At 38.8% G+C, this 27,123-nt stretch overlaps 1 protein-coding gene across 1 annotated transcript; it reads left to right on the top strand.

Annotated features, from left to right (window-relative positions):
- The first annotated feature begins 883 nt into the window (after window positions 1-883).
- On the top strand, window positions 884-26,089 carry LOC128026090 (zinc finger FYVE domain-containing protein 26). The gene is made up of 41 exons (XM_052612818.1): window positions 884-985; window positions 1,454-1,734; window positions 2,001-2,076; window positions 2,191-2,271; window positions 3,106-3,595; window positions 5,174-5,298; window positions 5,514-5,678; window positions 6,435-6,523; window positions 7,103-7,236; window positions 7,310-7,501; window positions 8,005-8,583; window positions 9,055-9,225; window positions 9,318-9,472; window positions 9,745-9,988; window positions 10,514-10,777; window positions 10,850-10,960; window positions 11,058-11,228; window positions 12,080-12,313; window positions 12,405-12,510; window positions 12,596-13,431; window positions 14,373-14,569; window positions 14,837-14,941; window positions 15,609-15,731; window positions 15,954-16,127; window positions 16,221-16,470; window positions 16,594-16,686; window positions 17,228-17,397; window positions 17,570-17,703; window positions 18,223-18,251; window positions 18,399-18,535; window positions 18,660-18,880; window positions 20,871-21,018; window positions 21,213-21,422; window positions 21,526-21,741; window positions 22,230-22,427; window positions 22,503-22,693; window positions 22,915-23,074; window positions 24,287-24,346; window positions 24,436-24,618; window positions 25,410-25,460; window positions 25,558-26,089. Exons 2-41 carry the CDS (start codon window positions 1,544-1,546, stop codon window positions 25,759-25,761), a joined length of 7,668 nt encoding a protein of 2,555 aa, XP_052468778.1. The 5' UTR covers window positions 884-985; window positions 1,454-1,543; the 3' UTR covers window positions 25,762-26,089.
- Window positions 26,090-27,123: the final 1,034 nt, after the last annotated feature.

Raw genomic sequence — 27,123 nt, forward strand, 5'->3', positions numbered from 1 at the left:
CACTGTACTAAAGTCACCAGATCTCAACCCAATAGAGCATCTTTAGGATGTGGTGGAACGGGAGCTTCGTGCCCTGGATATGCATCCCACAAATCTCCATCAACTGCAAGATGTTATCCTATCAATCTGGGCCAAAATTTCTAAAGAATTCTTTCAGCACCTTGTTGAATCAATGCCACATAGAATTAAGGCAGTTCTGAAGGCAAAGGGGGTCAAACACAGTATAAGTATGGTGTTCCTAACAATCCTATATATATATAAATATAAGACAGCGGTCATCATAACGATGATCTATTTAAAACAAACACTTGACGCTTGACCCAAGGTTTCTCACTTTCTCACTAACATCACTTCTGCGTTAAGAACTATCAAAAACATTTTCACAATTAATACACAACATTTCAGCGCGCAACAACAAAAATGAACTGCAGAAATAATTTTATTTTTTAAAAATAAGGGTTATTTTTTGGACCACTGGGAGGAAATGTGAAATCTACCTGTGAGTCTTTCAAATCTTAGCCGTTTTTTATCTTATTGATTTTATTTGAAAATAATAAAATGTAATAGTTTAATAATCTAAATTTAATTGGTTAGAAACTACAGGAATTTCAGTAAAAAAAAAAAAAAAAAAAAAAAAAAAAAACGCTTTTTAAAATTCCTAATAACTAACGACTGTGATTAGCTTATCCTTCCAGCGCTGAGAAAAGTATCAAGTGTCACTTGACTACATCAGCAATCACGAGAAACGCTATTTGCCGCTGAATAAATACTAGGAATTTAATTGTCACCAAAAGGAGAATTGTTATTTAATTAGAAGTCCAGCCCACTGCGATAAACAGTTTCATGTCAATTGCCATTCCAACCCGTTATTTAAGTTTTGACCCTTGAACTGACAGCTCCTGGATCAGCTGATTGAGTCACGTGACCCGCCTCTCATGTCCACTCAGTTGATGGCAAGCGCATCTGACAGAGCCAATCCCGAATTGTAAGTGCTAATTTATATTAATTATATATTCTTGTGCATCAGCGTAAAATGTTGTACAGAATTTTGATAGTGTAGTCAGTTTGCACTCCTCCATCCTATTTTAGGTGGTCAGTATCTGTTGTTTTGATTTTTTACTTTTAAGAGCAAAGTTGAAATCACACATTATCGCAATGTAAACACTTTTTGACAGTCGTTTACAGCCTAAATCGATTCTGTGGCATTTTATGCTTTAGAATAGTTTTAACACTATTAACTGGTTTTGCTCACATGAAGTCTGTACATTTTAGTTGGCTTCGCATTTTTAACTATACCTTATTATAAATGCTCTTCTGATCATTAATTGAATATGTGTGCATAAATTCTGAATTTTATTTGATCTCACTCTCAGATATGCCTACAAAATATTGCCTCATGTGGCTCATAATTTTTTTGTTTCGTTTTCTATCTCCTAAACCCTCTCTCTCAAAGATGTGGAATATTCACTAACACATCTCAAGCCAGCAATATTTCTGTTGAGCTCAACACAACAGACGGCTGAATCAAAGCAGACTATTTATCATGCATCCGTTTGGTCGTGAAGAAGAGAGCTCCAGACGCGAGCTCTTCAGCTTCTTCAGGCGGTGTTTGAGGAGCGGTGAGTGGGAGCTCGCGGCAGCCTGCGTGGGTCAGCTGAGCGATGCGCGGGGAGATGATGGCCACAGCCCGCACGACATCGTTAAAGCCATCGTTACACACCCATACCCGCTCAGGTGAGTGATCCTGACAGGCAGAAACGACAGGAGTTATAATTCAAGTCATAATCGACATGAACTAATATTGAGAACTATAAACAAATCTACTTTTTCTTCTTTCTGTGGACGGTCGACTCGTTACAGTAGTAATTTTGGAGGAAATTATGGTGACCATGGTAAAATGTTTATAAGAGGTGCTTAACATTTCATTATGGAGAGGGTTCAAGAGGCTAAAGTTGTGATATTTTAAGAAAGGCATCTGTTTTGCTTTTATTTAAACCTAGATGGGAAACAGTGGGCAGCCCTCACAGACTGGCCTGGTATTGGCTTCAAGTTCTGGAAAAGCAGACTAAAATAAAGGTGTGTTTTCCACTGGATATAATTTCTAATATATGCTTTAAGCGGGAAGCACTCATCCCTGGTATCAGTGCCTCTTTTTCTTGATGCAGAAGATTATGGTTACCTTCTCTGCAGGTGAACGGGTCTGAGAAGAGAGAACTGGAGTTTATGTTACTTCTAGAGGAACTTGGAGATGTGTCACCATCTGTACTTGAGGTATGACTAATAAAACTTCTGTATGTTGACTCCAAATGCATGTAGAGTAGTAAGACACTGTTGTAACAACTTTATGGCTTTTTGTTGACAAACCGCTGATCATTTCCTTTGCGTTGTACTCTGATAAGGTTCTACTCTCACAGTTGAGAAAGACATGTAGTATAATAATAATAAAAAATCTTTTGCAAGCCCCCCGTCCCGATTCTGACAAATAGTAACTTTTTTTTTCCAGAAGCCAATAAACTGCTTATATCACATGTACCAATTGCAAATAACAGAACAAACACTGTGCGATCACATTAGCAAATTTCCAGCAGAATTTTGCAGGCAAAAAAGGTATGTTGTCTATGGTCAGTAGTGTAAGGGATGTATGAAGCACAGTTTATACAGAAGTCACTTCCACACCGACAGATACATTTTCTGTTGGTCAGTGTGGCAAATTTGTGCAACCAACTTAAAACAGTTGCGAAATATTTTGGAAATATATGGAATCCTATTGAAATTATTTTGGTAAACAATGGTAAATGTAACTGCACCTAAATGTAAAATTGTTTATATGATTTGTGGAGCTCTCAATTATAACTTTTACCAAGATTTACGTAATCTCTTTGACAGCAACTATAGACATGATGTGTATATCCTGAAAGATTTATACACTCGCTAAAAGTCAAACAGAAATGCCGCCTTATTTTCTTTTTTTTCTTTTGAGAAGTTGTTTCCCTTAGGTATACGTCACAATAAGGAAGAATCCATGATTGCAATTTGTGTTTCATCCTGTCTTTAGCTTCCAGAATCTTTATTTTTTTCATCTACTTTACTTTATATCTTCCTTAGGAGCTGCATGAAGCCTTCCTGTACTCTGAGGAAGTAAAGGGAAAGATTCCAGGTGATTCCACCGCTCCACTGAGTGCTGCTGTTCTATCGTGCCTCCGTTCCCTTTTAACCCGCCAGCAGCCGCGGCTCTGCCACTCTCTCATCAGCTTCCTTCAGCATGCAGACTATTCCAGAGACCACACCATACATGATGTCTTCATCCAGCACCTCACCGAGCGAGTGAACATACCTGTGGAAGAGAGGAATGAGGAATGGGTTGAGGAGGTGTGCTCAGCACTGGCCTTAGCACCGTGGGGGCCGGGGAGGTCAGAAGCACAGCTTGAGACCCTGTGGATGGGTTTGTGGTCAGCTAGAGAAGGGCTTGTGACGGAGGAGAGGATTCTGGGATGTCTGCTGAGGCCACAGGGTCAGGCTCTGTTGATGGCGTACAGCTCCACAGCACTCAGGCTACTCAAAGAGAAACTGCTGAGAGAAGCTCCAAACACACAGGGTAAGTCTGTTAAGTTTACTGTGGTCATACAGACAACCAGGTGCAGAATCACATTTTGTTTCCATTAATATGTGTTTTTTTTTCTAAGATCTTTTTTTTTTATCTTCTAGCCAAATACTGACGATGAAACGCTACTAATAGAATTATCTGTTCTGTTAATTATCAGTGTGAAATCACGTTGCTTTTTTCAGGATTCTTTGACAAATGGAAGGTTCAGAAGAACAGCATTTATTTTTGAATGTTTTTTGTGACATTTATAAATGTCTTAAAGGTCCCCTTCTTCGTGATCCCATTTTTTAAACTTTAGTTAGTGTGTAATGTTGTTGTTAGAGTATAAATAATATCTGTAAAATTCTAAAGCTCAAAGTTCAATGCCAAGCGATACATTTTATTTAACAGAATTTGCCTACAAAAAAACGACCAGTTTTGACTACAGCCCCCTAGTTCCTGCAGTAATGACGTCACTAAAACAGGGGGCGTGGTCTTGTTGCGCTCCGGAGAAGAGGAAGAGCTGCGTTTGTGTTCGACATGTCGTTGAAACTCTGATATTTTCATCTCGGAGTCCAATCATCTTTGTTTGGGCTTCCCAGGGACGCTGTACTTGGAGATTAATGGTTACAATTTATGTTTAACTCAGTTCCGGAAAATTATAATGCACATGTAAAACTATGTGCAGCACATTTTGCTGAGGACAGCTTGCTGAGGACAACTTCCTCAATCTCAATCAGTTTAATGCCGGATTTGCAAAAAGCTTATTCTTGAAAGATGGAGCAGTTTCCTCTTTGTCTGGAGAAGGCGTTGTTTATGGACCACAACCGGTAAGTGTACTTTATTATTTAAGTTGGTGTGTTTAACAGTTTCTGTAACTTACTACACAAAGGGCAACACTGTTTAGGGCTATGCAAAAAAACCAATGCAATGTTCATGCGCATCTCGTCAGTAAAAACGCTCCTGTGATTATAAGTACATCTCCAGCACGTGCGTTCTAGCCCAATCGCGTTACCAGGAGGTCAGCATGCTCTAAGCTGGGGCCCAATCAGAAGTCGTTATAGAAATTCTGAAGGAGGGACTTTATAGAACCAGGAAGTCATCAGCCCGTTTTTGTGACCGTGAAAACAGCGGTATAAAGATAAGTGAATTGTGTGAAAATACAGTGTTTTTTTTTACACGGCACGCGAAACATGAACACATGTTATATTGCACACTGTAAACACAATCAAAGCTTCAAAAAAGTGCAAAAAATGGGACCTTTAATTGTATTGTAAATGGAAACTAAAACTAGATCAACTGTAGGTCAACTGTAATTTGCAGTCTTAAAAGGCAGATCTGAGCCACTATAAACAGTGTTATTGCTTTAAATGTGTGTGTCTGTGTTTTAAGGAAGTGAAGGAGATTGTTACTGGTGTTAGTGCCACCTCCTTTACTTTGACTATTTACACTTCTGCTCATGTGGTCAGAGTTCCCTTTCAAAACATGTTCAGTTGTCACACTATTTGCATGTGATCTTTTTTTGTTTTGTTTTTTTGTTCCAGACATCACTGTTTGTTGATGCATTTCAAAAACTCTATTTCCTTCTAGCTGACTTGCCTGATCTGGAAAGGGTCATGCTTGGCTTGTGCTGTCATGTTGACAAGCGTTTGGTGTGGAAAGCCATATACTTTGAGTGTTTGAGTACGGGAAAGCACTTTCTGGAACAGGTCTTGGTAGGTGTACAAAATCAGCCAAATGGAGGTCTTGAAATAAATGATCAAGTTAGGTCCAGTTTGTCTGTGTCTTAAGCACTTAAGTCAGTCAGTGAGACTTTTAAGTTAATCAAGTTTCATTCATTTAAAAACAACATTTAAAAGTGTATAGATGAAAGCAACACAAAGTTTCCTCTAGTTTCATATTTGCAGTGATCCATCCGTGTTGTTTGCAGCTCACTGGATTAGATCTCATAAAGAGGGAGGAGTTTGGCAAACTAGAAACACTATTGCAGGCTGAATTTCAGGCTTTGTCCCGCCTCTTGTTGTTGTTGAGCTGGATGCATTGTCAAAGCCTGGATTCTGCCAAGACCCTTCTTAGAGTCCTACATCACCAACAGGTCAGTAGTCAGACATTTGACTAGCAGTACAAAGTTTCATCCTCTCTGCAGCTTATTCTGGTCAAGAATGAGCCACTTAAACAGATTAAATTTTTTGCATTTCAAATAGTTGTACAGAAATTTTGGCCTGTCACCAGCGATACAATAAACACCAAAAAAAGCACTCATTGTAGCAACCCAGTACCTTGTAAACATAACGTTGTCCAAACATCACCATGGACGGACGGTCTGTAAATGGCAATTTCAGTTAGAGTAAGCCATTATTGTGATTTTAAATAATAGCTTTTAAAGACATTAAGTTCCTGAAAAACTCCTGTTTCATATCATAAACCTTATGTAACAAGAAAGTTTTGTGTTGTTTGATCGGGGCCGCACATGGCTCAGAACCGTTAACGCTCAGTGTGGACAGCCTAATTTTTAAGGGCAACATGAAAACATTTTACATCAAAAATCCCCTCCAGTTAAGCTGTGATCATGACTTGAGCTTTTCTAAAAATGTGCCATGTTTTTTTATGCAGCACTCATGAGGTATACACCTTAATTATTTTGAGTCTATTAGATATAATAGATGACATTCAGAAGAAAAGCAATTGATATTGTGTCTCCATTTGAAAGCACAGTAGAAGTGGGCAGGAGATAATCAGATTTATAGACTCTCTCTTTATTTATGTTTGATATGATGAATAATTCCACATTAGTGTATGTTAATTCTCTCTCTCTCTCACTCTCTCTGTGCGTGTGTGTGTGTCTCTGTAGCCCAAGATAAATGATTCAGTGTTGAGTGTGTTAGCTTGCACGCTGTCTTCTCAACTTGTTGTGCTGGAATGGTGCGACCAGAACAACCCGTGAGTTAAAACACCGTTTGTACTCTTTCTTTCTTTCGTCCTTTTATTTAATTTATTTTTTGAGAAATTGTTGCTTTAACCACACTTCTGTATGTCAAAAAGTTGGAAATGATGTAAATTATCTCCGTTTATGGATTAATAACTATTTGTTCATCTACACTACCATTTCAAAGTTTTGAATAAAGTATTGTGTTCTCCAAGGCTGCATTTAATAATACAGTAAAAAAGCAATATTATGAAATATTATTCAAATGTTTTTTTTTTTTTTTCTGTTTTAATATAATTTTTTCCTGGCATAGCTGAATTTCCAGCAGCCATTACTCCAGTTTTCGTGTTGTGTGATCCTTCAGAAATGATTGAATCATTCAAAATAATTGTGCTGTTTATTATTTCTCCGGAAAATGTGATATATTTTTTTTCCAGGATTATTTGATTTTTCATTTTGTACCATTATAAATGTCTCTACAGTCACTTTTGATCAGTGTAATGCATCCTTTTTTATTTTTTTATTTACTATTCCCAAACTTTTGAACAGTAGTGCATATATTTATTTATGTACTGGTATGCATACTTGTATAGAGGGATATCCCATGATGCCTTGCTGAGTCACTTACACATGCTGGACCATCACTCTGCCCTGTATGTGCTGCACTCTCTGACACCCCTCGCCAAATATGAGGAACACAGAGTTCTGGAACTGCTTCAGAGAACAGGTATAAGACACGGGGGGTCATTTGAATTCACACAAATCTGCAGAAACTTTAAATCTTTGTTCTTTGTTTGTAGGAGAGCCTTCATCAGTGGACTCACCCAGCAGCTCTGTCCAGCGGAACATCAATCTGTTTCGAGGCTTCTGTGCCATGAAGTATGCCCTCTACGCCATCTGTGTGAATGCACACATGCACACCGGCTGCCTGGATTGTGAGCCACTGCATCAGCAGCAGACAGAGGCGGGTCAGGGGGAGGAGCCAACTAAAGGTGACAGACTGCTGCTGTTTTTTTTCTACTAGGAAAAAAAAGTCTCCTCCCATCATTGTATCAAGAAATCTTGATAAAAACCAATTAAAAGCTTTTTGAGTAAATTTAACATGATATCTTCATTTAATTGTCACATTTAGTTAACAAAAGTATCATGATTTAATATTCCTATTTCATAGTTTTGAAGATTTCATTATTATAAAATGTGGAAAATAGTGATTGTGAATACAAAGATTAAATATGTGTTCACAAGCTTTTTACTGGTTGTGTATAAATTGTTTTTTATTTTTATTATTTTTTTTATTACATTTTATTTTTTTAATATGGTAACAGAAATGTGCCATGGCTTTCTGTTTTTTTTTAATGGTTTTGATAATTTGCTAAACATAACTATAGCATCATGGTACCAAAGTACCAACTGAACTTTTTCCTGTAAATATGTTTGTCACATTTCAAGTAAATATGATGACATAGTTTTTTCTTCCATTCTGTATTCTTCCCAGGATGCTCTGATCTATTCCAGCACTACCTCTCAGAATGTCACCTGTACCTGGAAGCTGTTCCGGGATTATTCCGTTTGGAGCTCTTGGAGAACATTTTCTCTCTCCTCTTCCTTTGTGATACTGACTTCAGCCCTCAATCAGATCAGATCAGCACTGGCACAGAAACCCAACCAGACACAAACACAGAGAGAAGAAAACTGAACAGTCCTTCTGAGAGCATCTTAAGAGCAGAAAAGGAAGGTGGAAAAATGGAGGAATTGAAGGAAGACATCCAAAGTAGAGAGTCTGATCAGATAAACCCTGAGCTGGGCCATCTGACCTCAGGGTGTCGAGGGTTTCTGGTGGACTTGAGTGTAATGGAGGGGATTCTGCGGCTGGTGAGGGAGGGCTTGGAGGGCATCTGTGGGGATGGGCAGGAGGATGGCAGGGCACTTGCAGCCGATGTGGAGTTGGCAGAGAGTCTGGGATGTTCTGTTACTGCAGAAACGTTCAGTGCCCGGTCACAAAGATTGTCAAAATACACTGCAGAAGCCCAATGGAGATTGCAGATTGTTACTAGTAACTATGGCAATGGGAATGGTGAGAAATGTGATGTGGTATTTTGATATATTCATGTTGCAAGGGTTTAATACATATACTACAGTTTAAAAATTTGGGGTGAGTTTTTTTTTTTTTTTTTTTTTTTATTAAGCAAGGATACATTTAAATTGATCAGTTTACAGGAAGGATATTTAGAATGTTACAAAACATTACAAATAATCTCAGTTCTTTGGATCTTTGTTAATCAAAGAATCCTAAATTAAAATTACAATTATTAAAAAATAATAAGAAATGTTTCTTGAGCACCCAATCAGCATAATAAAATTATTTCTGAAGGATCTTGTGACACTGAAGACTAATAATAACAATTGAAATAACAACCATATTTTACAGTATTTCTGATCAAATGAACGCAGACTTTCTGAGCATCAAAAATATAAAATCTTAATGACCCCAAACTTTTGAACAGCAAATGTATGTATTAGTGTTTGTGTGTGTTTGTGTTTCTAGATGTCTTGTACCTCCCATCTCCTCTCCTCAGTCCGGCACAGCCTCTGAAACACCAGGGCAGCGACGACAGCAGTTCAGGTGTTCGTAAAAAGAGAAGAAACCATCGGCATGGCTCTGAACATCATGCCTCATCCGAACGACAGAATGGGGAGGTCAGCACCAGCACCTCAGGTCAGTTCACTCAAAAACACACTCCTACTAAAAATTCCTTCCAACATTCTGGCTAAATGCTAACATTGATAATTGCTTGTGCTGTTTTTCAGATGGCGGGGCGTGTGTTGGGGCTGTGTTCACGTCAGGGAGTGAAGTGTGTCCATGTAGTGGGCCGCACAGCTGGCTGATTCCTGCAATGCTTTCCCCACCTGAGTCTCTCCTCATCGCCTGCATACGAAGAGGCAACTACATAGAAGCCCAGCAGGTTAAATAGGATGTTTTTTTTCTTTCTGAATACAGCAGAGATGTGATGTCATTCCAGTGATGATAGAGTACCTGATTAGTGACATAGTGCTGCCCCATGAATTATTAAAGACAGTACAGACAACATATAAACAAGTCATTAGCAAGGAATCTAGCAAGGCATTTTTTGCACCGATTTATTCTGTGTTGGACCTCATTAGTCATTGTTGGATCAGATCCATGCATTTAGGCTTCTTTTTAATGGCATGTGTTTGTGTTATGTGTGTTTATTAGGTGATTGTGATGTATGGCTTGGAGAACTCTGAGTGTGCAGGTGAACTGGTCTTTATGAATCGGTACTGTGATGTCCTGACCAAGCTGGCTCAGGTGGAGCAGAAGATCGAGAGCCAGTCACTTTCTTCATCATCCTCGTCTTCTGAGGGTCTGGGCACAGTGGGTGTTGCTCCAGCAGCAGGCAGTACCAGAATGGGCAGCAGCAGAATAACACTCCAAAGCATTGGGAGTGCAGCAGCCGCAGGTATTGCCCAAAACACATTTAAAGAGGACAGGCCATAGACTTGGATTACTACACAGACCAGCAGCTTGAAAAAAAATGGTTGATTAGCAAAAAACACAAAAGCCTATTATTAACTAATTTGAGGATGATACGGTAAAAAAAAGAAATCACATTCAGTTTATTATTATAATTTTATTCACAAAATAAGAATTATTTCAGTTAATGTTTATTTTATTACATAATTTTTTTTTTCTTCAGTTTTTGTTAACTATAATTACCCTGGATTTTAGTATTTCGATCCAAGACTTTGTGGCAAAAATGCTATAAAATATCATATTTTTTGAGAAGGTGTGATGGACTAGTGAAAATCAGGCACTGAATCCGCACCCTAAAATTAGTAAGAGACAAATATTGGATTTAATTTTTCAAATATGATGCAGGGTGGTGGTAAAATTATCTAAGGCTGACCCCTAAAATAATAAAGTGGGTCATGTTTTTGTGAATTAGTGATATCTATAGACCTACTTGTTGTCTTTCTGTCCTCAGGCATGGCCTTTTATTCTATCTCTGATGTGGCTGAACGTTTACTCAGTAGCTTGAGCAGTCCAATACCCTGTCTAGAGGACCATTACTGGCTCTCCCAGTGCTCTGTAGACTCCCTAGACCTCGTGCGACCCCTGCTGGAAGAGTTGAGCCCTTCAGCTATGGCAGCCTTTGACCTCTCCTGCTGTCAGTGCCAACTGTGGAAAACTTCAAGGCAGCTGCTCGAGACTGCCGAAAGAAGACTCAGCAGTTTTCTGGAGGCCAGAGGTGAGTTTGCATGAAGCATTTTTATTTGGGCCATCTTTATTGCTGAGTTCTGCCTTATTTTGTCTACCGCAGGTGTACTAGTAGATTCAAAGGTTCCTCATGCCAACGGTATTAGAGGCTTCCCGTCAGTACTGCAACAAATCAGCAAGGTCCTTAATAGAACCTCCGCCATCAAAGGGACAAGTAAAACTAGTTTGAAGATTTCCACACACTTGCACGCACACTGATAATTTAGTTTTACCTTACATAACCTATTTATTTTAACATCTCTCTACTCTAGACTGTAATGGAGAGGAAAATGATGTCTACAGTCCCTTTGGCTGTAGTGCCCAGGAAGTGCTGCTGTCTTGTAATTCAACATTAACAGAGGAGAGTATCACCTCCTGGCTGAACCTGAATCAGCGCCTAGAGGTCACGCTTCAAACCCTGACCTCTGCCACCAACACCTCAGGTATTAGCAAAGTGAGCCTGGCATTATCTGTGTGATCATTTCAGCACACTACAAAACTTTATGCCTCTTGTGTTTTTTTTTTTTTTTAAGAATTGTTCAAATTAGTGCTCACTCTGTTAAGCACCTTATATAATTTATTGTTGTCTAAAATGTTGGTAATAAGTAAATTACTTCATTGCTTTTTTTTTCTGTGGCCTGTAGTCTGCAGACATTAAAAGGGGTCAGGGGTCATACATTTTTAAAACCAAAAATATCATTTATATATATATATATATATATATATATATATATATATATATATATATATTATTCTTTTTTTATTGATTCTAATTGGCTGATTTTAATGGAAGCCCATTTCGAAAACAATTGACACAAAATTTTGAAATTATGAAATTTTAAGGAATTTTTTTTTTTTTCTTACCAATTATTACCAAAAAAAGAAAAAGGAGAGAGACAGACAGACAAAAAAAGACAAAATTGTAATTAAATTGTAGAAATTATGTCATAAAAGTTGAAATTAAGTTGATTTGTTATGAGTCATCATTACAACATAAAAATTAATAATCATTACAAAAAGTTGAAATTATGAATTTAAAAAATATTGATAGTCAAAACTGGTAAAATGTAGGAATCATAATTAAAATTAAGATATTAGATGTTTTTGCAGCTTATATTCAGTAAATGGACTGGATGTCCTCTCGAGGGGCGCTTTTTTAATTCTTGATGCAATAACATGTCATATTACATCAAACACGGTTCTTATTCTGAAGCTTTTCCATTTGCTGTAGCCTGACCCCTTTAAAAGATAATTTATGTTATTAAATTTGGCTACTTTTGTTCCCCTGCAATAGATGGTCTGGTGGGGAGCACTCTTCTGACAGCACTGGCAGAACAGGCTGGTCTTAAGCAGTCTGAACTCGATTCCCACCCGGTGCGGACTGCTATGAAACAACTTCTACAGTATGTGGACCAGCTTTGCCCGTCTCAGCCTGACAGCACCCCTGGCAGGCCAGATTACATACGCAACTTCCTTGATTATGTCAATGTGTTGGCTTCAGTACTAGTGCGCAGTCTATCGTCAGAGGGTAAGACTAAAGATTCCAGTCAACAGACTTGAAAAGACATGTCTATAAAGTATCAAGAGCTCTGAGAATGACATTAGTGATCTGATTTTAGATCAATCCCTGGAAGTGAAACTCGGAAATCCTCTTTTACTGTTACTTCAGTCGCCTACCCAGCTTCTCTCTCTTCTGCTGTTTGACAGACAAGTGGCACCAGATAGGTGAATAAGTGTCTGTCTGTCTTAAAGTGCTGCAATTTACAATGATCAAATATTTATAATCAGTCATATCTGTCTCTATTTGCAGGGTTCTGTCTCTCCTGCAGCAAGAGCGGCTGCGTTTGAGTGTGCAACAGGTTGTAGTTCAGCGCTGCTGTGAAACTCTACCCCTGTGGGATTCTAGGACTGTGAGCTTTTCTCAGGAGCAGCCAAGGATTGCAGGGCTCAGTAGTGGGGTGTTCTGCCCAGCCAGCATTGCCTTAATTCTCCAGCAGTACGCTCAGGAGTGCGCCCCTGCCCTTGACCTCTCTGACCCTGCCAAAACCTCTGACCCCAGTTCTGAGTCTGAGGTATCTGTGGAGGATATGTCTGCTACATCCTCCAACCTCTCCACTTCTCCGCCCTCACCATCTTCATGCCCTCCTTCTTGTTTTCTCCTCACTCCATCTGCGCTGTCTTTCCTGAAGTCCCGTTCACCCCTCGTCACCTCACTGGCTTGCCTCAGTGCCAGTCGGGGTGGCGTGACCCGGGTAACATCCTCTGGCTGGTCAGAATATTTGCGCGGATCTGGGCGTAAAGAGGTGGTTTTGGATGGAGACCAGATCTTAAAGGAAGGGGAAGCCCTACTTAAAAGCTTCCCTATCCTGAGAATGTACCTTCGGACCATGGCTGAGCCCGTTCTAGGGGTCTCATTGGAAGCAGATGAGGGTCTTGGGATGGCTCTCTGTGGGAAGCCTGTGGTGGGAATGTTGTTTTCTGGCATGCAAGGCAATGTTGGACAAGAAATGGCTGCTGAGGCTTTCCAGCAAGCACTAAATATGGGTGATTTGAACAGAGCCTTAGACCTCCTAGAGCTGTATGTACAACCCTGCAGTCAGGAGGAGGCACTCCGGGACAAACTACTGGCATGCACTGCACTGCAAGGTAAGATTTACCTGGGTGACATGGTGTCTGCAGTGTCTCTTTTGCCATCAAAAGTGAAAAAATATCTTCTATTCTGTTCTATTCTATTCTATTCTATTCTGGGGTTTTGTTCCTCTGCAGACATTTAGTTTTCAGTTTATTCACTGTCTTGTAAAGATACAGTGAAATGGGAGTGGCAACATAACTTTTTCAAATTACATTATTCTTCTTCTATGTACTGTGACATACATCCAAATGGAATGGGTTATTGAAAAATAAAAAATATAGGGTGGAAATGCGATTATGCATCAGTTGTTCTTTGGATGTAAATAATATGGGTGTGGCACTTTGAGCAACAGGGATTAAGCAGACTGAATTATTCATGCATAGTTAGAAAATTTGAAGTCTGACATTTTTAAAGGAGGATCCAGTTATAAAATTTTATTAAATATTATGAGGTTCAAAAAACAACGAGAATAACAAACATATGAATTGTTCACAGTAAGATCTGTAATATGCATTTAATATGCAGATAGAATGAATTTCCCTTTCATGCCAACGTTTAATGTGTAGCTAATATGAAGTGTTTTTGACTGGGATACAATGGAAACTTCTCAAGCTTGATACAGTGATTAATATTTTTATGGTAAACTGGAAACCGATGTATAATTTAGGCACTGGCCAATTTAAAACTGGGGTTATATTGTTATCATTGTGTTATTTACATCATCTTTTGTATTTGATGTTAATTTAATTTGTAGATAAGAATTGTTCAGAAAGAGAATTAATCTAAATCAATTGATTTAGTGAATTGAAAAATTGGTTGAAGTTGCAAAATAAATAAATACATTTCTAGAGGTATTTTTCCAGTAAATAATCATAATTAAAGAGTTCAGACAGTCCTTTACAAGACCATAAATAAGGAAGTTTAACAGATGTCTTGTTTATGTCTCTTTGTAAAGAATGCAGCAGTGCGGAGCAGTTGTTTCGTGTAAGGGACTGGGAGCTGCGTGGACGTGTGGTTCTGCAGAGTTTGGACCGCTGGCCTTTACAACAGTGTTTGGAGCTGCTGCAATTCTGTCTCAGTGACCAGAACACCCAGGATCCACTCCGAGAGCAGCTTCAGCAGAGGAAACACGAGCTGGACATGTACCAGCGGGTCAGTCTGACACAACAATGCTCTCTTGATTTACTGTTTCGGTGTTAGACTGAACTCTTGTTGCAAAAGGAATTCTCGGTTTTCCAATGCTCTTGTATTTTTAACTGTATTACTGTGTTCCCATAATTTAAATAACATCTTTATAAGACACTTTAACATGCATAAACATGCCAGTAAGTATTAACAGGATAAAATTACTGTTTTGTCTTTGGATTGTAGTCAGTGCCAGGTTTGTAAAGATATAACCTGTAACGTCCATATTCGTAGATGCTGAGTTTGCAGCCAGCATTGTCATGGGAGATTTGGCAGGAGTTGAGGGAGGAGTCTACAAAGAATCCTGAATCTGTTTTCAGTCTAATGCTGAAGGCCAGGGTGAGTCTATAGAAACATCTGAAAAACAAAAATCACTGGATTATGAGGAGAAGTGAGTTTTGTGTAAAACCTACTGTAAACTGTAGCAAAACCATGGGCATCTCCTACGATGACGACTGAATAAATTAACTGGATGTATTGATGCTGTGTTATTTGTGAGTGAAGTTGTGTCTGAATTATTTTTGTTTGACATGACTGTGCCTGTAATATGTGGACCATTAGCCTATTCACACACCTGTGTTTCTGCAGCTGTTCACATCTGACCAAAATGCTTTCTGTAGCATGAGCATAACCTCTAATGCTACATTGTCAGATTCAGTGACCCTACTGTAAATTTGTGTCTGTTCATATTAGAGCATAGTGCTTTCTAAAATAAACATTTTCTGGAGATTAGACATAATGAGAGGGAATTCAGGTAACATTAAACCATTCTGTGTGAAATCGAGAGAGCTAAGAGATTTCTAAAACCTGTTGTATGGCCTCGATTTAGCGACACTACTCAATATCTGCAGCTGTTCACAGCAGACCAAAATGTTTTCTAGAGTATTAAACAAGAAATTCTACATCATCAGAGTGAATGTTTACAAAGTGTTTCGAATTTTTTAAAGCATTTTTTCCATTTTAGTGAAAAGGGCCTATATAATGATTGATAAATTTGTGTTTTCAGGAGTTTGAGTTGTGTACCCAGTGGGTGCAGATGTATCCAGTCTCCGATCACTCTCGAATGCAGCTGCAGACTGAACACCTGCTATACCTTCTTGAACAGAATCACAAAGAAGATGCTTTCCAGGTGTGTATGTGTGTTTTCATTATTTCTGTTGGCTTCTATTGTATAGTCAGTATCTAGTGTTATGCTGACAATGACCTGAATGCAAATTGGGCCTTCCATACTATGCATATTAAAGGATATAAACTAGCTTTGTGATTTGCTTTGTAACTCTTATTCTAAACAAAAAGGGTCTGTGAAGAGCACTGTATAAAGTGACTTTACTCCATGTCTCTCTGAACGAAGCTCTTGGAGGCTCTCTCTGATTCTGTGGGTTTGGAGGTTAGTGAGAGAGCCTTGGATCGAAGACCTGGATTAGCTGCTTGCCACTTCCTGTCAGACTACCTCACCCTTCACTTCCAGAGTCAGATGACCCCAGCGCGAAGGCGCCACATCAATGCCCTTCACCTTGGCTCCAAGGTAACAGTGTTTGATTTAACCAAATAACACACTGATTCAGCTGCAACAAGAAATGCTTGTGACAGAATAGCGTGGTGTGTGTGACTGTCGCAGGTTCTACTGACTCTACCCGAAGCATCTCGTCAGGACTATTTCTCCCTGCTGTCTGATCCACTTCTCATGCTGGAGCAGCTGCTGATGAATCTGAAGGTAGACTGGGCCACTATTGCCATCAACACTCTACGGAGCCTTCTGCCGTCTCAGGACACCGGTATCACCCACCAACACATTGACACCCTACTGGCGGAGTATGCCCAGAAGGCTCTTGATTTTCCTTATGCACCAAGATCATTGTCACGTTCTGGTGAGTTGGAGCAGTGGATCAATCCTTTTCAACATTCCTGTCAATGTTATTAGGTGTGAGGCCATTATATTTCAATTATTTTTTTCCACTAATCTATTTTTCTCCCATCTTTCTCTGTCTCAGACTCTGTCATTAGTCTGCAGGATGCATTTCTGCAGTGTCCAGCCCAGGAGAGTTGCCCCTCTTCTCCAAGCCACACCCCTCCTCCATATGCAGGTATAAGCCACACCTCTTCCTCTGACCTAACCTCTGCTTTCTTATGCACATCCTAATTAGCATGCACCAGCAGCCAGAAGATAAAAAAGGCAAGTTTTTAATTACTGCTAATATAATGGAAAACACTGCATGAATTTCAAAAATTGGAACAACTTTTAAAACAGTAGGTGTGACAGACTTGCCAACTTTTAGAGAAAAAAACGGTCATCATAATCATACAATAGACAACCGAGGATCACAGATAATAGACTTTTTAGCTTCAGACTATTATTATTTTCAGATGACATTAGATTTTTTTTTTGCCTGTTTTAGAAGAACATATTTTTGTTTGTCATGTGTCTGTTACAGCGAGGAACGTGTTTTTGCATGAATGTGTGTTTGAAATGACTTGAAAGTCTGTTGAAAGTGTGTGTGATCCTCAGGCAATTAGTGTATGATGCCCATTTTTTCTGTAACCATTTGCAAAGTCAGCAACTGTATGATTCAGTGCTATCTTTTTCACGTTACCGTGCTTCTAAGTCATGTTTGCAATTTTCTTTAGGCAGCACACCCAAGCACACCCCTTCCAGTGAGAGACACCATAGTGGGAAGAAGATCCGGCAGCTGGCCACACCTTTCACCCCTCCGGAGAAAACCCCTGATCGCAAGGACTGGATCCCAGACCACAAACAGCACATCTGTATGGTCTGCCAGAGGGAGAGATTCACCATGGTGAGAGAAGCAGAGTGTATGAGTGAGATGGGCTGTGAATAAGCTTATGTGATGTGTGATAGGATGTGCTCCTTCTGTGATTTTTCTGCTCTTTTTTTTTTTTATTTTTTTTTTTTATTTGGCCTCTCTGTAAGAATTTGAGAGTCTTAACATAACCCTTTTCCTGTGCCAGTTTAACAGACGGCACCATTGCAGGCGCTGTGGCAGACTGGTGTGTCATTCCTGCTCCAGCATGAAGATGGTTGCAGAGGGCTCTGAAGAGCCTGTCAGAGTCTGTGACCAGTGCTACAACTTCTTCCACCCAGAGTAAGACACATGCATACACATATTTTCAAATCACACTTCATAAGTGCAGAAGTGGTCATAGGGTTTTTGTGCCATTAATGAGCAGCAAATCATCATTTTAGAATAATTTCTGAAGGATCGCGAGACTGAAGATGTAATGACTTCTGAAAATGTAGCTTTGCCATGACAAAAATAAATTACATTTTAAAATGTATTAAACCATAAAACAGTCATTTTAAAATGTAATAATATTTCCCAATATTACAGTTTTTATTGTATTAGTGATCAAATTAAGGCAGTCTGGGTGAACATAGGATACTTTTAAAAACATAAATCTTAATGGCCCTGAACTTTAGAAAAGTAGTGTATTTGTTTTAGAAACAACGTGTTAAGGAACCAGAACCATTGAGAAGACAGAACAGCATCTGGATTTTATATACCGTATATGATTCCTAATTGTAACACAGCTAAATTGTGAAGCTTCTCACCTTAATCTAGGTTTTTTATGTTCCTTGATCTCTTATGTTATGTTTATTGCAGCTCAGATGAGAAGTTCGATCAGGGGGAAGGTAAAATTGCCTCTGTTTGGTTCATGTCACACACACAAGATATTTTTCATTCTCATCTTTGAGATTTACAAATCTCTTTGTTTTGATAAAATTTTGGTGCATTTACTCGGAAGATTATTGCAATATTATAATAAAAAAAATTCTCAGGAGTTGGCAGTCCTGCATCTGCTGATGGAGTCCTAAACTGGGTTCTCAGTCTGCCTGAGGTTCCACAAAAGCAGTACCGCTTGAGTCCAAACCCGGTAGAGAACCAGCAGCTGAAGAGCGAATTCTACTATGAACAGGTGTGATTCTCTGGTCACAATGGAGCTGAAGGATTGCTTGTTTTGACAGTGATTGGTTTAAATGAGATCTCTTTTATATGATCTCATTTATATTTCTTACAAATTGTCTCTCTGTATGTTAAAGGCACCCAGTGCATCACTGTGTGTCGCTATACTGACGCTACACAGTGATCACGCATCCTGCGGTCAACAGCTGATTGGCCACTGCCGCTCACTCTCCCGCAAACTGACCAATCCTGAGGTGGATGCACGTCTGTTGACAGATGTCATGCGTCAGCTGCTATTCAGTGCCAAACTCATGTTCGTAAATGCAGGATGCACCCATGAGCTGGCACTCTGTGACAGGTGAGAAACACACAGCTTTACTTGTGCAAACTTAATGTACCAACCCGATTCCAAAAAAGTTGGGACACTGTACAAATTGTGAATAAAAACAGAATGCAATGATGTGGAAGTTTAAAATTTCGATATTTTATTCAGAATACAACATAGATGACATATCAAATGTTTAAACTGAGAAAATGTATAATTTTAAGGAAAAAATGAGTTGATTTTTAAATTTCATGGCATCAACACATTTCAAAAAAGTTGGGACAAGGCCATGTTCACCACTGTGTGGCATCCCCTCTTCTTTTTATAATAGTCTGCAAACATCTGGGGACTGAGGAGACAAGTTGCTCAAGTTTAGGAATAGGAATGTTGTCCCATTCTTGTCTAATACAGGCTTCTAGTTGCTCAACTGTCTTAGGTCTTCTTTGTCGCATCTTCCTCTTTATGATGTAGCAAATGTTTTCTATGGGTGAAAGAACTGGACTGCAGGCTGGTCATTTCAGTACCTGTATCCTTCTATGTAGCCATTATGTTGTAAATGATGCATTATGTGGTCTGGCATTGTCATGTTGGAAAATGCAAGGTCTTCCCTGAAAGAGACGACGTCTGGATGGGAGCATATGTTGTTCAGGAACTTGGATATTCCTTTCAGCATTGATGGTGCCTTTCCAGATGTGAAAGCTGCACATGCCACACGCACTAATGCAACCCCATACCATCAGAGATTCAGGCTTCTGAACTGAGCACTGATAATTACTTTGGGTTGTCCTTGTCCTCTTTAGTCCGTATGACGTGGCATCCCAGTTTTCCAAAAAGAACTTCAAATTTTGATTCGTCTGACCACAGAACAGTTTTCCACTTTGCCACAGTCCATTTTAAATGAGCCTTGGCCCAGAGAAAATGCCTGCGCTTCTGGAACATGTTTAGATATGGCTTCTTTTTTGACCTATAGAGTTTTAGCCGGTAACGGCGAATGGCACGGTGGATTGTGTTCAGCGACAATGTTTTCTGGAAGTATTCCTGAGCCTATGTTGTGATTTCCAGTAGCATTCCTGTATGTGATGCAGGACCCGAACATCACAGGCATCCAGTATGGTTTTCCGGCCTTGACTCTTACGCACAGAGATTTTTCCAGATTCTCTGAATCTTTGGATGATATTTTGCACTGTGGATGATGATAACTTCAAACTCCTTTCTGATATTGCTCCACTTGCCGCAGCATTGGGGGATTTGGTGATCTGATAGACACTAGATTTGGTGATCTGATAGATTGCTGATAGACACTGCCACTCTGAGAGGCTTTTTTTATACCCAATCATGTTGCCAATTGACCTAATAAGTTGCAAATTGGTCCTCCAGCTGTTTCTTATATGAACATTTTAACTTTTCCGGCCTCTTATTGCTAACTGTCCCAACATTTTTGGAAGGTGTCGCTCTCATGAAATCCAAAATTTCAAATTCAATTTCAAAATGTCTCACTTTCAACATTTGTATTGTGAATAAAATATAAATTTATGAGATCTGTAGATTATTCCATTCCTTTTTTACTCACAATTTGTACAGTGTCCCAACTTTTTTGATATTGGGTTTGTGATATCTTTTTTGTATTTTATTTCAAAAGCATGAACTCTTAGAGTAAGACCAGAATAAATCCGATAAGAGTCTCTTATACTATTTCACAATATTTTGAGACATTTGAGCATAACAATTAAAAAAATTTGTACTTCGTTTCAATATCTTTTAAAAGCTGAATTTTCAGTATCATTACTCTTCAGTGTCTCATGATCCTTTAGAAATCATTTTAACTTGCTGATTTGGCACTCAAGATTTCTTCAGTTGTGCTGGTTGCTAAATATTTTTGTGGAAGCAATTGTCATTTTTAAAAAAAAAAAATTTTCTAACATTATAAATGTTTACTGTCACTTTTGATCAGTTTAATACATTCTGACCTCAAACTTTTGAAAAATAGTGTATCTTTGTATTTTACATGTATTTTTTGTATTAGCTATATCAGTAAGGTGGATGTGTTGAAGATCCTAGTCAGTGCAAACTACAAATATATTCCGTCTCTGGACGATATTCAGGAAATGACTGCAGTGACACGTCTGCGCAACCAACTGCTAGAGGCAGAATACTACCAGCTGGCTGTGGAGGTGAGAGTATTTACTCAAGATTTAAAGTAATAGTTCAGTCAAAAATAACCTGAATGTCATAATTTACTCGCATTCATGATTTTCTTGCTTCTGTTGAACTCAAAAGGAGATGTTGGGCAGAATGTTCATGATAATGATACTAGATTTTGGGTTCAGCTGTGTTTTTACAATCAATTTTTGTTTATAATGCTCAGGTGTCGACTAAGAGTGGACTAGACCCGAACAGCGTTTGGCAGGCGTGGGGTATGGCGTCTTTGAAGGCTGGAAATCTGAGTAGGGCTAGAGAGAAATTTGCCCGCTGTCTGAAAGCACCAGTAGATCGGAACCAGCTAAACCATGGAGTGAGACTTCTGCAGGAGATCGTTCAGCACCTAGAGTCCACAGTCAAACCCACTCGGAGCACGGTAATGCTACACCCAGACCCAGAGACTTGATTTTATGGGATCCTTGATTTGACAAGGGTGTTTCTAAACTCACTGTCTGTTTTTGTGTTCCTTTTTTATATAGACTGTGGATGAGGACATCCTGGCCTCTTTGCGTGAGCTGGAAGAGGCTCTCTCTGATTCTGCTCCTCTAGATGGAGTAGAGAGCAGAGTTCAGCAGTGTGGCTATTATCAGGAGTGTCTGTTTTACCTGCTCTCTTATGGCACACACCTAAGCCTCATCAGCTTTTACCTGCGTCACGACTGCCTGAGAGACGCACTCACCCACTTACACAAAAAGGTTTTGCAAAGTTACAGAGCAATTTATACCTCACAGATTTATTATTAGAACTACACTACCATTTGAAAGAAAGAAATACTTTTTCAGCAAGGCCGCATTAATCTAATCAAAAGTGATTGTAAAGACACTATTTCAAATGAAAGCTGTTAATAAATACAGAAAAAATAAATATATCACGGTTTCCACAAAGATATTAAGAAGCACATTTTCAATATTGATAATAAATTGGCTAAAGTAATGGCTAATGAATATTCAGATTTTTTTTTTGCCATCACTGAAATAAATAGCATTTTAAAATCTATTAAAATAGAAAACGGTTCTTTGAAATTGTAATAATATTTCACAATATTGCTGAATGGATCTTAATTATACAATAACATAAATAATTAAATTTTTGCATATAGAATAAGATAATATATAATATATAAAGATTCTCTCTCTCTCTCTCTCTCTCTCTATCTTTTTGTCTCTGTACGTCTGTTTTTTAGGAGTGTTCAGAGGATGTGTTTCTGGAGGGCATCTTTCAGCCCTGTCTTGAAAGTGGGCGGTTGGGGGCTTTGCAGGGTCATTTAGAAGCTCTAGACTCGACGCTGGAGAGCTGGGGTCCTTACCTTCTTTCAGCCTGTCAGTTACTGCAGCGCAGGGGACACTACCACTCTCTGTACCAGCTCCAGCAGTTCATGATGGTACTTAAAAACACACATACACTTTCTCTCTTGCTTTATAGCATGCTTCTATAATCTTCTCCTTTCTCTTTGTAGGATCACATTCGTGCCACTATGACCTGTATCCGCTTCTTTTCTCATGGTGCTCACCTGCAGCTGGGAGAACAGCAGCATTGGCTGATTCGAGCCAAAGAGCACCTGAGAACTTACCTCCAGGAACAACAGAGCCGCAGGAAATCACACAGCTCCTCTTTCAGAAAGAAAATGAGTTCCACTGATGTCTCCAGGTATTAAAAGGTTTTAATCAAATTGATTTTAGTTATTTTAATTATATTTATTAGGGAGAAATTAAACAGCTTAATATAATTTGCTACTATTTGCATTATGTATAATAACAAACACTGAATTTATATATTATTTAGTCAGTACTGGTAAGAGTTTCCATTAAGTTCCTCAGTATTTTGCCTTCGGGCTATTTTTGTGTGGTAATGGAAAATAAATGTTGCAGGCACATACACACAATTGAGCTGCAGTTGGAAGTGACACGCTTCTTACACCGCTGTGCAAGCTCACCATCCAAGACAGCTGTAGGTCCTGCCCTCACAGGGAAGAGTGTCCCACCCACTCTGTTTGGAAACAGCCCCATGAAGATGGACGTGGCCTGCAAGGTGAGCTAGGAAAACATGCTCTTCTGTATAGACGCAGTCTAGTCCATTTGTTGCATCTCCTTCCATATCTGTGTGGTTACATCACTGAAATTTTAGCAATATTTAGATGACAAAAATGTCCATTGTCAATAGTTTAGTGATGTATGAAGCACAGCTCACGCAGAAGTCTTTCTGCTTAACAATATGCCAAATATGCATGTCCAACTGGAACCCATTGTGAAACCCGTGTGAGGAAATCGTTTACGCAGAATTTCCAGTTGCATGGATTTCCATTGAAATGGCCGGATTTTGCCTGTGAAAATTTGCAGAGCAATGCTAAATGGTACATTTTGTAGGTTGCATTTAAGACTTGAAGTCTTGCATTTATAGTATTGAATATGTGAAGGTGAGGGGAAGGTGTTGCATATCAATTTAAATAAAAATAAATCAAAGATATTTAACTAAGCTATCAAACTGAATCAATAAACCAATTCATTTTTGCTCTTTTATGCTTTGTGTTATGTGTGTATATTATATTTGTAAGTGTCCAACTGTAAGTATTTCCCTGAATGGATTTTACACATTTAATTTGGAGCTGATTGCGGAAAGCTGATTGTTTTGAATTACACATGAATAATGCATACTGTGGGAAAATAGATACTGTATAGATATGGTTAACAGCATTAACCTTACAGAATACTGAAATAGAAGCAAAAATTATCCTATTTCCTAATGTTCAAAGTGCACATTATGCTTGAAGTGCTGTACACTCAGGCTGCATTTACAATGCATGGCCTAATGGAGATTTTTTTTTTTCAGTGTACTGATATATTAAGAAATATATGGGATTTAAAAAATTTGATAGCGGCCCAAATCAGATGGCGAAAATTCTAATGTTTTTGTTGTTGACATGCATGCAACAAGATCTGGTCTGTGACTAATATTTACATTACCATTCAAAGGTTTAGGGTTGATTTAAGGAGACTTTTATGAAAGCAGTCTCTTATGCTCACTGAGACTGTTTATTGGATTGAAAATACAGTAAAAAACGTAATATTGTGAAATATTATTTCAGTTTAAAATGACTGTCTCTTTGAAAATATTTTAAATTTAAACTTTTAAATGGTATGTGTATAACAAAAGCCCGAACAAGTGCATTGTGACATGTTTATAGCTGTTTCTTTTAGATTTATATCTCACAAACACTGTAACCTCTGGCTGCACTTTGCACAGGTGATGCTGGGAGGCAAGAACATTGAGGAAGGTTTTGGCATTGCATATCGAGTAATACAGGTAAAGCAGTCACAACACAACCATTACAGGTTGAGTTTTTGTCTCATACACATTTGACTCAGATTCTCGTTTTCTTTTATGTGATGTAGGACTTCCAGCTGGAGGCACTGGTGTTGTACACACGGGTCGGACAGCGCCTTGTCCGGCAGCGTCAGTACTTGTCTGTGCGGCAGCTTCTGAAGTGTGTAGGGGAGTCTGGGACGGCCTCTAAACATGACTGTGATGCTATCGTGCTCAGCTGTGTGTCAGTGGCTGATAAGAGTCCAGCCGATGTGAGTTCCCAACCTTAGTATCTCTTTCTTGATTTGTATTGCTGCATTTGTATAATAAATATATTTTATATAATAAGATACACTCACCGGCCACTTTATTAGGTACACCTGTTCAATTGCTTGGTAACACAAATTGCTAATCAGCCAATCACATGGCAGCAACTCTGCATTTAGGCATCTAGATGTGGTGAAGATGACTTGAAGTTCAAACCGAGCATCAGAATGGGGAAGAAAGGGGCTTTTAGTGACTTTGAACATGGAATGGTTGTTTGTGCCAGACAGGTTGGTCTGAGTATTTTAAAAAAAACTGCTGATCTACTGGGATTTCCATGCACAACCATCTCTAGGGTTTACAGAGGAATGGTCTGAAAAAGAGAAAATATCCAGTGAGCGGGTGTGTGGATGAAAATGCCTTGTTGATGTCAGAGGAGAATGAACAGAAGACCACACTGGGTGCTGCTCCTGTCGGCTAAGAACAGGAAACGGAGGCTACAATTCACACAGGCTAAGGCTCACCAAAATTGAACAGTAGAAGATTGGAAAAATGTTGCCTGGTCTGATGAGTCTCAAATTCTGCTGCGACATTCAGATTTTAATCTCTGAGGAATGTTTCCAACACCTTGTTCAATCTATGCCAAAAAGAATTAAGGCAGTTCTGAATGCAAAAGAGGGTCCAGCCCGGTACTATCAAGGTGTACCTAATAAAGTGACCAGTGATTATACATTTATTATATAATTGTTATATAATAAATACACAAATAAATGGAAATATTTGCTTTTCTTTTGTTTAGGCTAAAGAACTAGAGGCCCTGATTCTGGAGTCTAAGAGTCCAGAAAACAAAGTGCGGTTTCTCTCTTTCTCTGTCATTTTATTTTTCCCCCTCACACACTTTCTTTCTTCTTCATTCACACACTTTCTCTTTTTCTCTCTCTCTCTAGATAAAGGCATATCTTCAGTGCAGTAAGCTGCGGGCAGCGTATCTCCAGGCTGTGAAGCTTGAGCTAGTGAAGGCTGCTCCATTTGTACAGGATGTGATGCGAGCCGCTGAGAGCTCAGGTGACTCTGTCATGCATGACATATGCCGCCAATGGCTCTCAGAGCATCAGGAACAATCAACACAGCAGCGACAAAGCAATAACTGATAACCACTACCAAGCCCTTTTGTGAACTCTAATTCCTATTGGTCACTGAAGTATCCTGCTGTGCTCTGATTGGCTAGAGTGAAATAATGTGCCAGGAAATGAGTCACCGTTGTGCCACTTTTATAACATCGCCTGTTCACATTCAAGCTCAGTTTAGGACAAGTTCAACTCCCATTCCAGAACAAAAACCTTATCCACTGAGGGTTTGATGAAAGAAGAACAAGGCCTCTCAATCTACCAGTCTCCACCAAAAAGAAAACTTCTCAGGTTAACTTTCCTGTGGTCTGAGACAATATTTTACAATTAAGACAACATTCACATCTGTGCACTTTAATGTGTGACTGGGTTTGTTCTCTTACTTTAGGAAAAGGGATTTTTCTTTTCATCTTTGTCACGAAGAATAATCACTGTAACTTAATCTCATCCTGATGGAACGAGGTCATATGGCAGTAAAGTTATCTGGAGTCTGCCATTAATTTTAAGTTTACTGGCACCCTATGCCATATACGGGACGCCTACATTTACTTCACTATATTACAATTAAATCTAATCTAACCTTGATAAACTATATATCGTTGGAAAGGTCTAAGACTCCCAGATATATATATTTTACCAATGTTTTTTTGTTAAAAATTATGTAGGAAAAATAATAGATTAATTAAGAGTGCACCCTCAACAATCTACATTATACCGAAACAGGAGTTTTGACCTTTGTTTAAAAAAAAAAAGATGACTTTGTTGCATTTTTCTCTTTCACATTTTAGAAATCATCAGAAATTATATATCAACTGAAAACTTAATCTCAAAATGTATCATTTAAAACCCATTTTAAAATCAGACATTGCATTACCATGTAAATGGTACATCAATATCATCTTACAAAATGTTTTCATTCATGAATTATAATGTAAGTTTGAATCGTGCACTATAAAGTCTATGTTCAAAAATGTGAGTGACAGTTAAGGGGTTAAACTAATTCTTATTTGAGTTCATGGTAAGTTTACAATGGTGCCACTGTAAATGTAGTGTCACTTCAACCCTCAAAATCCAAGGCTGTTTAGTTTGGTCCTCAGTGAGAGATGTGGTTAGACCACAAAACATATCGTTAGAAGGGAAGGTGTGATTTACAGGCATTATATATTGCAAAACTCTAAACTAACAAAGTAAGGGATTATGGGAATAACGTTGCAATTTTCTAAATATACTGTATCCGATGTCTTTGTCTATAATACAGATTACCCTATGGCCTGAAATTATGTGCACTGTTTATGAATGTGTGTGTGTGAGAGAGAGGGTGTGTATATATTTAAAGGATGTTAATCAGATTAAACTGTCTCTGACCCTCCTGTAGTATTTCATAAT

The sequence above is a fragment of the Carassius gibelio genome, chromosome A13, assembly GCF_023724105.1.
Source record: "Carassius gibelio isolate Cgi1373 ecotype wild population from Czech Republic chromosome A13, carGib1.2-hapl.c, whole genome shotgun sequence".
NCBI lineage: Eukaryota > Metazoa > Chordata > Actinopteri > Cypriniformes > Cyprinidae > Carassius > Carassius gibelio.

What these genes read in the sequence shown, in the direction of transcription:
- LOC128026090 (XM_052612818.1), top strand. Translation starts at nt 1,544, where the DNA reads ATGCATCCGTTTGGTCGTGAAGAAGAGAGCTCCAGACGCGAGCTCTTC. An exon ending in AGATGGACGTGGCCTGCAAG is followed by an intron (nt 23,075 to 24,286) that starts GTGAGCTAGGAA and finishes CACTTTGCACAG; the next exon opens with GTGATGCTGGGAGGCAAGAA. An exon ending in CTGATAAGAGTCCAGCCGAT is followed by an intron (nt 24,619 to 25,409) that starts GTGAGTTCCCAA and finishes TCTTTTGTTTAG; the next exon opens with GCTAAAGAACTAGAGGCCCT.